General features: G+C 38.1%; 1 protein-coding gene across 1 annotated transcript in view; it reads right to left on the reverse strand.

Moving 5' to 3' along the window:
- Window positions 1-12797, reverse strand: part of LOC109932445 (serine/threonine-protein kinase Nek5) — a 69119-nt gene that overhangs the window by 6076 nt on the left and 50246 nt on the right. Inside the window, 4 exon segments of the mRNA XM_020531613.2 lie at window positions 5513-5654; window positions 6242-6307; window positions 7561-7641; window positions 12369-12473. Coding sequence (XP_020387202.2) covers window positions 5513-5654; window positions 6242-6307; window positions 7561-7641; window positions 12369-12473 — 394 coding nt within the window.

Here is a 12797-nt window from a genome sequence, read left to right on the forward strand (position 1 = left end):
TCATCATTTCTCATCATCTGCATGAGTTCAGAGCTGACAGTACAAATACAACCAAACTAAAATGCTACAACCAAAACTAAAGGCTACAAACTTGTACTGAAGCACACTGAGCATTCTATCTCTCTCTTTAAAGAAACTATGAGAACCTGCTGTTGGCTGGAGTAAAATAAACAGGAGATTGAAGTAGTCCTGAAAGGACAACTCCAAGGCACTCTGAGAAGAAAATAAATTTAAAAACACTGGAAAAAAAATCAATACTAAAAAGACGGTACCTGTGTTTCGAGTCAGTCAATTCTGCCATTTTCATTTCCAATCAATGGAAATAATACAATGAAGTCTTCACTCTTTTTTTGTACAAGTAGCACCTACACCTATAGAAACCTACTACTACAAGTCTGCATTTTTAAAGTATAGCAATAAAGGAGTGAGAAGCCAATAACCACCTTTAAAGCAAGATCAATAAATAGAAGAGAAACACTTTTAAAGTCAACAAGAATTAAACATAGAAAAAAAAAGCATTACACTATGGTACAGATTTTCATTCTGACATTTTAAAGAGCATAAAGCTACCCAAAAGGAAGGTAGAAAGCAAATATTTTGCCATGGATTGGCAATCCACTGATATTCTACAAGAACATCAGTGATTTAAAGAAAGAATTAGTCTTTATGAGTTAGCAGGTAACTGACAAAAACAAGCAATCAAACCTCTGAGACAACAAGGTGCAGGGCTGGATGAACACAGCAGGCCAAGCAGCATCATAGGAGCAGAAAGGCTGACGTTTCGGGCCTAGACCCTTCATCACCGAACAGTTAAGAAGAATAAAATGACAACATTTTTCAGATTTTTGAAGATCAACTTATAGTTCAAGTCAATTTTAGATACACAAGCATGAGTATCTGTTGTACTGTCAACAGTCAGGTGAAATGATCAAGCAATTTGTAGGCAGATATCAATATAGACGAATGCGATTTCACCAAAGCTGATCATTGCCTTCACACCTACAAAATCATTCAGAAAAAGCACTTCTTGACAAATCTAAGGAATATACCATTGGCGCACTACTAGAAGAAGTATGATGGCTTCAAGCAATTATACCAGGTCAGCAGTGGCTGCGAATGCTCAATTCTGAAAAAAATCATTGTAGCACTCAACAGGTTCAGTGGACCATTCAAATCTTCCAGAAGATGTAGCTTGTCTCACCCACCAAGATCGTGTCCAGCATTTTGTGACGTATGCAACCTATGTTGTACAAAAGGACATTGGGCAAAAAAAAAAGTTTAAGAATTCCAATGGTCCAGAGAAACCTAAAATATTGCAAGATGCTCCACAAAAACATGTGAAGAGGGGCTAACCAAGGAACCATGCCAAAGAAGTTTCCAAAGTTCCATCTGTACCACACAAGCCTGTCAAGTGAAGTCCAAGTGGTAACTGTAATGCTACAGCTTATAGATGCTAGCTAGATAGTTAATGTGGCCAACTTGTTACATAGACAGTGTCAAAAAAGCTGAAGCTTTTATCTCTATTCAAGTAATAAGTCTGAAAAGGAACGGGCAACATGCACTACATGCCAATATTGGCAATGGTGCAAGTACAAATATCATCCCTTTACTCATCTTACATGAACTGTACTCATCAAACTGACACAATGTGGTGCAGTCCACATAAGATAAGCTAACTACTTATAAAGGGTGCGACTGCCATTATCCATTTTATATATCAGTATGGGTCCTCAGGATAGGTACTCAAAATCTTTTAGATAGAAAGAGACGGATCTCTTATCATTGGTCTGCCAGCATTGATCCACATATTATTACGATCCATGACATGACAAGTCGACAGTTGCAACACCAAAGGTTCCAGATCTCAACAACAATCTTTCACGTCTTGGTCATAGCTGAATAAAGCCAGCCGTGAGTGAGTGAGTGAGTGCGTGACTGAATGAATGAATGAATAAAGCAAGCCATATCACATGATGACCAGCTGCAACAATTCAAAAAGGCCATCTGAGTGGGTGATTTGAACACAGCCCACAGGTTGCTGAGATAGTATGTTCTTTCCAGGTGAACTAGGACTCTCCAAGAATATAATCTTTAAAGAAAAAAAGAATTCCACAGGCTGTACATCAAGACATGCTAGACCATATACGTTTAGTTCACACAAGTACAGAAACAACAAATAGATTGGCATATTAATCTATATACAGATCCAGCCTTAATAAGACATCGACAACTAATCAGGTTGTGTGAAACATGCCAATACAACAATTGAGAGAACCTCTCATTCCACAAGATTTCCTTCTGAGCTGTACTGCAAGACTGCAACTTATACTTTCTATGTTCAAGGACACATTTTATTCTGGTGACTACTTTGCTAAATTCCCTTTTGTATAGCAAATCAAAGTTATCATTAGTGCAACATTTGTTGACATTGTTCGCCACATTCAATGTACCTCAACAAATTGTTTCCAACAATGGTCCAGAGTACACTCATGCATCTTTCAAAGATGTGCAGAAAGTCAGGTGTGTAACAAATTCCGTCTCCTCACTACCCTCAGTTGACCAGTCTCTCAGAATGCACTGTTTGTTCTGTAAAATTCATGATTATTAAATGTAAAAGTTGTCAAGAGTTTCAGACTGTATCTATGTGGTGTTCCTCTAAGTGACAGTTTACCCTCACCAGAAGCTCTCTAGTTTTGCTGACAGATGCACAAAGTTCTTGTCTCCCAGAATCTCACCACCAAGCCACATGTACACAAAACATTGTTATAAAGAAGGGAGAAAATTGTACAAGAGCAAGACCAACATCACATAGACAGGTATCCCAACTTGAACAAGAACAAGGTATACATGTTTTGAGATTTTCGCACAAACATATGGGTTCACAGAAAGATACTGTTGTTGTGTGTGTTAGGTCATCTAACTTTATAATAAGCAATGGTCAAATCCTGTGGGCAAGTACAGGGGATTTTGCTATAATGTGATAGTTGCGTTCCTCGCAAATCGCATTATGGAAAATCGCTCTATAGAAATAACGGGGCCTATGGGAAAAGTGGGCTTAGTAGAAGACCACCAAAAAAAACATTCAAAATCGCTAAAAAATCACTCAAAAACCTAACACATTGCATAGCACAGTTTGAATAAATGTTTAATTCATATCTAATAATGAAATAAAAGTAAATTTAACACCTTACCTTGAAAAAATGTCAAGATGACTAGATGGGGGAGGAGGTTTTGAGGTTGCTCTATTGTTAATGCAGGAACTAAGGGTCATCATATCCTCATCACCACTTTCAGGTGCAGTTGTGGTTGCAGGTATAGGATGAAAAATAGTTAATCCTGAAATGGATGGTTGTGGTTCATTGTCTTCTGGCTGTTTCTTGGGGGTTGGCTTAAAAAAGGCATCCAGTTTTTGTTGCTTTGCCCTTTTTCTTCATTCATGAAGTTCATAGGGTGCCAAATAAGATCTTATTCCACAAACTGCCACCCTGCTGCGTTCTACATTGTAATCATTGTCCTCTAAGAGCTGCAACTGCTTCTCAATTTCCCTCAGTACAGAAGACAAAAGAGGAGTGGAAAGCTCTCTTCTTCATCTCTAGCTTCCACTTCCCCCTCAATGACTAGTTATTGTGGATCAGCTGTAGAGAAGTCTTCACAGTGGGATCAAGCAGCTCTCCAACATCCTCATTCTCCACTTCTTCAAATCCAACTTGCTTTGCAAGATTAACACAATGTTCTTTGATTCTTGGGAGCTCTTCCAAAATTGAGGAACTCTGTCCTTATCCCCCTCAGTGGCTGCAATCAGCCTCTTAAATGTGTGGCTTAAATAATAAGCTTTAAAAGCTGCTATTGCACCCTGGTCCATGAGTTGAAGGAGAGAGGTTGTGTTTGGGGATAGAAATAGCACTTTGATGTTTTCAGAAAGCTCACCAATTTTGGGAGGATGTTGGCACATTATCCAGGTACATTTACAGGATTTTCAGCTTTTTTTGTTGGAGCTTCATAAATTGATAAGGCTTTCTCTTTTATGTTGAGAAGGGTGGTCCCAGATCGCTTTTTTGTTTGATCTTCCATCCACGCACTTAGAAGCCGCTCCATCTCCTCATGTACCTTTGTCCATCACCTCACAGATTTGCCAGCACTCAGACTTGTTCCAGCAATACAGCTTGCTTTAATCTTTTCTGCATTGTCACTAATGGTGCATAAGGTAGACTCTTTTATTCCTGTTGCATGAGCAATATCACATGTTCTCTCAATACACTCAAAATGCTTTATAACATCTAGCTTCTCTTCCAGTGTTACAGCCTTTCATTTACATTCACCACCCACAATTTTATCACCAGGATGCTTGTTGCTAACATTCTTGTCACTTTGGCCTTGCATTTTTGTGGGTAACATGGCAGAATTTGCAAAAAAAAAAACCCAGAGTACGGTTCCTCTCCCAAAAGCACGATGATCACATGATGCTGGCATGGAGACTCTTTTGGCGCTAAGATTGCACATGGTCAGGAGAAAGCCTAAGAAACCATCATGTGATGTCAACATGTACTCCTCCGCGCACCGATGGAATCGCATTATAGCCAACACAAGTTTGTGTTTTAGAAATAGCATTGCGCCATTTGTTAGTCACGTTATAGCCAATTTGCATTGACGAACATGTGCTATAGCAGAACCTCCTGTACACTTATCTGGCCTGTATATCATCAACCACAAGGTGACAACTCAGAAGCTGCAAATATCATACCAGACAACAACCACACTTCTTCAACAAATCTGCAATGATAGGTAGCATTGAGGGAAGCTACAGCACCAAGTTATGACAACTTTGTAAGGACCAAATCTGGCCACTTCACACATCCAACAAGGTATTATTTGGATGTCTAGAGACAATGAATCTATATGCATCTTTGTACATGTTATCAGAAAAGGATTCACATTCTTTAAAGGGAAAGAAAGGATTTTGTATTTGGGTGTGGATTCCAGACTGGACAGGCCTGTACCTTTAAGACAGCTACAGGACATCACAACAAGTGGTATTCTGATATAAGGATACCCACCTCACCTTCAGTCATCCTCTCTGTGTAATGTACTGTAACATCAGCAAGCACAGAGGCCAGACTATTTGTGCAGGTCTGTGATATGCAGCCCTGTGCACATTTAGTACTATAAATAAACTTTAAAGAATAAACACTTCTTGATGTAAACAAGACATCTGATTCAACTAAAACCCAATTTTTGTGATATACATTATAAATGCTAACATATTGAAAATCACAAAACTGCATCAGTTCCTGTGATCAAAACACATGCCAGCTTACACCGTTCAGTGTCAAATAACATACTAGTCAAAAACCAGAATATTGTGGATGTAAATTTGATGCACTGATCATTTGTGCAAAGTTGAATGCAAAATTGATGTTGAGATTTCTTATAGGTATTGTACATATCATCATCAGTAAGGCATGTCTTAATACAGCAAAAATTTAAAGGACATACGGTAAAATTTTCTACATACCTTCCATTTGAGAAGATGTTACTTCTAACGTTTTGTTTGCAAGATCTTCAAGAATATTTCCTGCCTCAGTGAAGTGCCATTTCTTCTGTTTAAGGATATCTCCTTGTTCATGTGTCAGTGTTTGATTTAACATATCCAGCTCCTAAAACATTGCAGCATATGCTGTGTTAATCCATCATTAAAATTAATAGAAACTTTTTTTTATGTTCAGCCATAAGACATTAGAACTTTGGTGTCAGGACCAACTTTAAAACATCATTCTGCTTACAATGGTTGATCTATTGCATTAGCTTTACTGGCAATATTTTTATTATTTTGGTTATTTTGGGAAGCACCGACTTCATCAAGGAGAGATTTCAGCCAACTGTGTATGTCTCTGAAATTCTCGCCAGGAACATTGCATTTCCTGCTGCTCAAAGCCTACTCCATCAACGATTTCTACCTTCCTCCTTTGGTCATTTTCCTTATCTGTGAAACACTCTGAGATATTGTTTAGTTGAAGGGTGGGATGCTCTTCATAGGGTCAGTGTGGACTCAATGGGCCGAATGGCCTGTTTCTGCATTGTAGGGATTCTCTAGGTTAACAACATCAGATAAATGAGAATTATAATACCTCTGTGCTTGCTAATGTAAATTGCCTTTCAGTTGAGCAATAAATACTGATTTCAAATTTTTCATCCAGAATATTTTTATTTTTACTTTAGAAAACATCCTAATAGTTAAACTCACCTCCTTTTGCTGGGAATCTTCATGAGTCAACTCTTCATTGAACATTATCTCAAATTTTATTCCCCCCTTTTGGAAAAGAAAAGCTTGCTTAGAATATTACATGTATGACAGATTTTAGATTAATGATTTCCAAATGACTGTACTGGCGATCCACTGTAATAATGACATACTCCAAAGAATCCACACCAAATATTAACACACTTATATGGAACTCTTGATCTAACGTCTGAAGGACAGCACCAATAATATTGTTTTGCTAACATGTAATAATAGAAATATATTAGTCTGTCAAAGATACAGAAGTACAAAATTCAAAATTCTTGCTCAAGGAGTACATCATGATCTAGTTGAACCTCTACAGTCCACAGATCTCAGAGTTTAAACTTATCAGTCACTTTACTGAAGAACCTGATTAAAGTGTGGTATTCTAATAGTTTGGTGCCACTATGCTCTGAGTGTACGAGTATGAAATGGTGGGAACACGGGTGGATCAAGGTATCAGAGTGGACAGAGGTATACTGTATTTTGCTTTGCCTATAAATGTAAAAAAAAATTAAACTATTATAAAGCTGTTTCAAATAGGTCTGGTAACTGTATTTAATGTGTTATATAATAAACTTAATAAAAACTGCTTCATTCATTCATGATATAGCTTTTAATAAAGCAAGTATCCATGCTTTTGAGAGTTCATATCATCGCCATTTTCTATATGACAAATGCTCCCTTACAAAACATATGAAAATTTAAAATGAATGTTACTCACCTTTCAAAATTGCTTTGTCTCCCGGAAGATGTCCACATATAAATCAGACCCTCTACATTGCACAGCCATTTAACAATAGCTGCACCAAATGTCACATGCTTTAACTCACTTGCTCTGGTCTATATTTTAACTTCCCCATAACCTGCCCCATTGTACCTCAGCCTCATTTTACTTTTTCGTGAATTCTTTCATGTTGGAAAATGCATAAAAACTGTGTATATACATACCTAAAAAAGACTTAATTTTTGAAATTTATGTTTAGCTTTAGTTATTCCAATGCTATTTAATTATCTTAATGTATTTTATAAATGATGGATGACCCTGGGCCAGGACTCTTAACTCATTCACAACAACAACAACAACAACAACAACAACAACTCTTAACTCATTCGATGCTTTGTCACATGTAAATTATTCAGTTGGATGGATCATAAGATAGTAGCTGTATCCCACAGCTTTTCACCATTTTTCAGTTACATATTTAGTGATACAAAACATTTGTGCACGTGTTATGATGATAATGAGGCACTTTTAATCTGAGAGGAATCACCTTTACCTTTACTTTGTGCTTGAGCTCCAGTGCTTTCTTTTCCATTTGGTGCTGCAATCTCATTTGCTTCAGATCTTCCTCGATGACCTATCAATGAGTTAAAAATATTGTAAAATGAAATAAATGAGTTAAACAAAAGTTTCAACATAGAGGATACTGCATCAGTAATATTGGATGGCCAAATCATTTGTATTGCTATAGAAATTTCATTATATAAACTATTTAAATGTGCCAAAAAGTTTGTGATTCCACCATAATGGTCAGGAAAAAAAACTGCTCTTCAGTAAATACACAATGGTGCTTAGGTGATAATTTTCTGTATCTGACTTCAGATATAAATTTAGCTCTATTCTCAGTATGTATTTTACTGTTCCTTGAATTTGACAGTTTTGAAACTAATTTGTCTTTATAATCACTGCAATTTTTAATACTTAACTCATTTCAATTCTTTTTAATTTTTAACATGACTGCTTTATAGTTGCTTTAGAAGCAGTCTAGAGCAGGCTCAGTCGACTCATTCCTGAAATAAAAGGCTTATCTTATGAGGAAACATTCAGCGAGATAAGTATATATAGATTTGGAATTTAAAAGCCTGGGGGTGATCTTATTGAAACATATAAGATCTGATAGGACTGGACTCAGCGTATACCAGGAAAATGTTCCCTCTTTTGGTGAGACTAAACCTAAGGGACATAGTTCAAGAATAAGAGGTCTCACTATGAAACACAGAAACATAGAAAATAGGAGCAGGAATAGGCCATTCAGCCCTTTGAGCCTGTTCTGCCATTCAATATGATCATGGCTGATCATCCAACTAGTATCCTGTTCCTGCTTTCTCCTCATACTCTTTGATCCCTTTAGCACTAATAACTATATCTAATTCTTTCTTGAAAATGTTCAATGTTTTAGCCTCAATTGCCTTATTTGGCAGAGAATTCCATAGGCTCACCACTCTCTGGGTGAAGATATTACTCCTCATCTCAGTCTTAAATGGATGGCCCCATATCCTTAGACTGTGACACGTGGTTCTGGGCTCCCAGTCATCGGGAACATTCTTCCTGCATTTACCCTGTCTAGCCCAGTTAGAAATTTTATAGGTTTCAATGAGATCCCCCATTATTCTTCTAAACTCCAGTGAATATCATCCTAAACAATCTGTTTCTCCGTCATCTGGAATCAGTCTTGTTGACCTTCTCCACACTCCCTTCATAGCCAGAACATCCTTCTTCAGGTAAGGAGACTAAAACTACATACAATACTCCAGGTGTGGGCTCACCATGGTCCTGTACAATCGTGGCAAAACATCCTTGCTCCTGTACTCAAAACCTCTCACTATGAAGGCCAACATACTATTTGCCTTCTTCACTGTCTGCAGCACTTCCACGCCCAATTTCATCAGCAGGTGTATGAGGACATTCAAGTCTTGTTCTCTTTTCCAATGAATCATCATTCAGATAATGATCTTCCTTCCTGCTTTTCCTATCAAAGTGTATAATCTCACATTTATCCACATTACACTTCATCATAAGAGTGTGGAGTTCCCTTTCCCGCATAAAGTTGAGGTTGAGTCTTTAAATTTATTCAAGATCGAGGTAGTTAGGTTTTCGATTGACAAGAGGATCAAGGATCTTGAGGGGCAGATGGGGAAGTGGAGCTGAGATCACAAACAGAGCGGCTGTGGTCACACTGAACGGGGTACCCTGCTCAAAAGGATACAACTCCAAAGTCCTATATGCCTATGTCCCTTTTAAGAAGCAGGGATAATGAGTGCTATTTCTATACAAGCAAACGCCATTATTCTTTTCACTTAAACGCTTGGAACAGATAATACAGAGAATGTTATTTGCAAGTTTACTCTCCTGATAGAATTAACAGTCAAAAGCTCCATAAGTCACATGTATTGATATACTTTCAGCTTTGTCCTGAGCTGAGAACTACTTTCACAACATTTAGCCACAAATTTATATCAACTTGCAGTAACTGAATCACCAATATCCACATTGTAAACATGGCATCTTTTATGATTCCATGAGATGTGTGCATTGCTGGCTAGGTGAGCATTTGTACACATCCCTTCTTGTCCTTGAGAAGGTAGGAGTGAGCTGCCTTCTCTACACTGCAGCCCATACAGGTTAAGTACAGCAACAATGTCATTAGAATGGGTGTTGCAGCTAATGAAAGGTATGTGGCTTGGAGGAGAAGTTTCAGGTTGTGGCATTCCCATCCATCCACTGTCCTTGTCCTTCCTGATGGCAAAGGTTGTGGATTTGGAAAGCACTGTCAAAGGAGCAAACATGACTGCTGTTGTTCAAGAAGGTGGCTCAACACAATATTTTCAAGAATGAGGAAGAATGACTGTAATTGCTGGCTGTGCCAGCTCTGCTCACATCTCAGGAATTAATACATTTAAAAAAAAATGGACCTTGCAGACAATAGAATTGAAATTATTTCCTAATATTGTTCTGAAATATAGCATACATTAAAATGGGCATCTCACTCTTAAAAGATATGTTACAAACCTTCAGATATTCATCTCATTGCTGCGCCAAAAATCAATACATAGGGAATAATGCACAACCTGTCTTTGTGACTTGATACATGAACTGATGAGGAGATGCCCTCAGCAGAAGTATGAGGGTTTCTGCTATAACGCGTGTTCTGGCAACACGAATTGGCTAAAAGCAATTGATGAATAGGGGAACACTATTTCTAAAACACGAACTTGTGCTGGCTATAACACGATTCCATCGAGTATGCGTCAACATCATGGGCTTTGTCAAAGGAAAATTTTTTCTCAATCCTTCCAGATGGTGTAAATGTTCAGAGCAAGTCATAATGAGCTCATTTGAAAAAGGTAATTGGATTGTATGTCATAAACCTCTAACATAATAATACACAGAGAACAACTGTCTTATTAGGAAAATATGTGAAGTCTTAGTTTGAAGAGTTAATGCTGAACATATTAAATACAAAAAAATGAAGTATAGTTTAAAATATGACTGCTGTTATAACATGCACCTCTGTGTGTAGTATTTTTGCCCAGATTTTGTTACATATTTAATCTGTAAGAACTTTTGAACTGGCTCATGTAAATCATTTATACTAAAAGTTGTCTGTCTTACAACCTGCTCTTTTCCAGCATTATTTTGAATACAATGTTACTAAGGTTTATAGTGCATTTTAATCCTACAATTAACTTCAATGCCAATTGGCTGCATAGGAAAGAAAGGTCAGATTCCTCTGCTTCAGTTATTTGAAAATCTATCCAGAAGTCTGTGCCAATGGAATGTCAGGTCAGATCAACAGAGGCCTAGGCTGTGATGCAGACTATGTTGCAGATGAATAGATTTCATTTGATTATGAGTGTCAAGGCTTACACAAGTGACAGGCATGGTGCCAATACTTATAGGAGAGTGGAAAGGAAGAATTTTGAGTGATATTTTTTGGTGGTCTGTCCCTAACCCCACTTTTTCCTTGGGCCCCGTTATATCTATTGAGTGATTTTCTATTACACAATGTTGCGTGGGAATGCAACTATCGCTTTATAGCAGAATCCCTGTATGGCACTTTAGCATCAGAGAACAAGGAAAGCCAGTCCACCTTTACTCCACTCCAAACACCTCCCCACATCCCCGTGGCACCTTCCCATGCAATTGCAGAAGGTATAATACCTGCCCATCTACTTCCTCCCTCCTTACTATCCAAGGCCCCAGACACACCTACCAGGTGAAACAACCATTTACCTGCACCACTCAATGTAGTGTATTGCATTCACTGTTCACAGTGTAGTCTCCTCCACATAGGGAGGATGAAATGCAGACTCAGTGACCACTTTACAGAACATCTATGTTCTGTTCGTAAACATGACCCCAAACTTCCAGTTACCTGTCACGTCAACAAAACGCTGTGTTCCTACGCCAACATTTCTGTTACAAGCCTGCTGCAGTGCTCCAGCAAAGTTCAGTGCATGCTCAAAGAACAGCATCTCATCTTCCACTTGGAGACCCTGCAACCTCTAGGACTAAACATTGCGCTAAATAACCTGATTCTATCCCTCCATGTTTTTTACCCAGCCCCACACTCGGGTCTTGTCATAATATGGATTGCTTTCAGCATAGCCAACCCATTAACTCCTACTGTCAGCTCTCCTTATCATTTATTCAACTTCTCTTCTGTCCTGGCCTACTAGCAATAATCCTCTCGTCTGCCTACCTCTTTCATGTGTCTCTCTCTCGGGGCTCCGTATCCACCTATCTGCTTATATCTCCCCCCAACCCCCAATCTCGCCTTCAGCATAAATAGCACTTTTTCCTAGCTGCAATCAGTTTTGTTGAAGAGTCACCAGACTCGAAATGTTAACTCTGCTTTCTTCCCACAGATGCTGCCAGACCTCCTGAGTTTGCCAGCAATTTCTGTTTTTGTGTGGCATTACACTTTTTTGAGGTCAGTATGCCTATAACAGACATACCTATAAAGTCATCATTGTATCATAGCATGCAACCTGAGGGTAGAAAGGTTTCATATTCCATCTTACCTTGAATCATTTGAAGCATGACATGCTACTAAAAGCATGCTCCTTTGTCGTAATCCACTAGCTTAATATTAGACAAAACACTTAGGTGTCTGAAAAAGGAAATATTTATATATAATAGCTAGCTGTAATAAATCTCAATTGATCTTTAATATCATGATATCCATGCCCAGATTTTTATGCTATGAGGGCTAACACAAGCATTGCTGCATCAGGCAAAATACTCTGTTAGAGGAAATATCACATCAGTACTTATACCATTTGCAAAAGTGAGCTGTGTTACCTGATGAGGCTGTTTGTCTTTGTTTTGTTCCTGAAGCTCAGTCACGTTTTCTACAGGTTTTTCTCGATCAATATGATACGTCTCAGCTAATATACCAGGATGATTCTAGGGCACATGCACACAAAAGAGGCATAAAAACCATATGTTCATTGGTTTTATCTTCACATCATTTTAAAATATATTTGGCTGCAACAGCAGCAATGCATGTTACTTTCAGTTACATTGCAGAAAGTTTTAAAGCTGAATTTGCTCTCCACAATTCTCAAATGCTAATATTCTGATCTCAAAAGTGCCTCATAGATTAGCAGGTGGTATCATAGGAAGAGAGAACTGTGCTTTTTCTTGCACCATCTTTAATGGTGTTACAGAGCATAGGCATTTTAACATACAGGTTTGGAAAGCATGTGCCCAAGACCCTCAGCCAAATTC

Source organism: Rhincodon typus, chromosome 6, assembly GCF_021869965.1.
Source record: "Rhincodon typus isolate 14 chromosome 6, sRhiTyp1.1, whole genome shotgun sequence".
NCBI lineage: Eukaryota > Metazoa > Chordata > Chondrichthyes > Orectolobiformes > Rhincodontidae > Rhincodon > Rhincodon typus.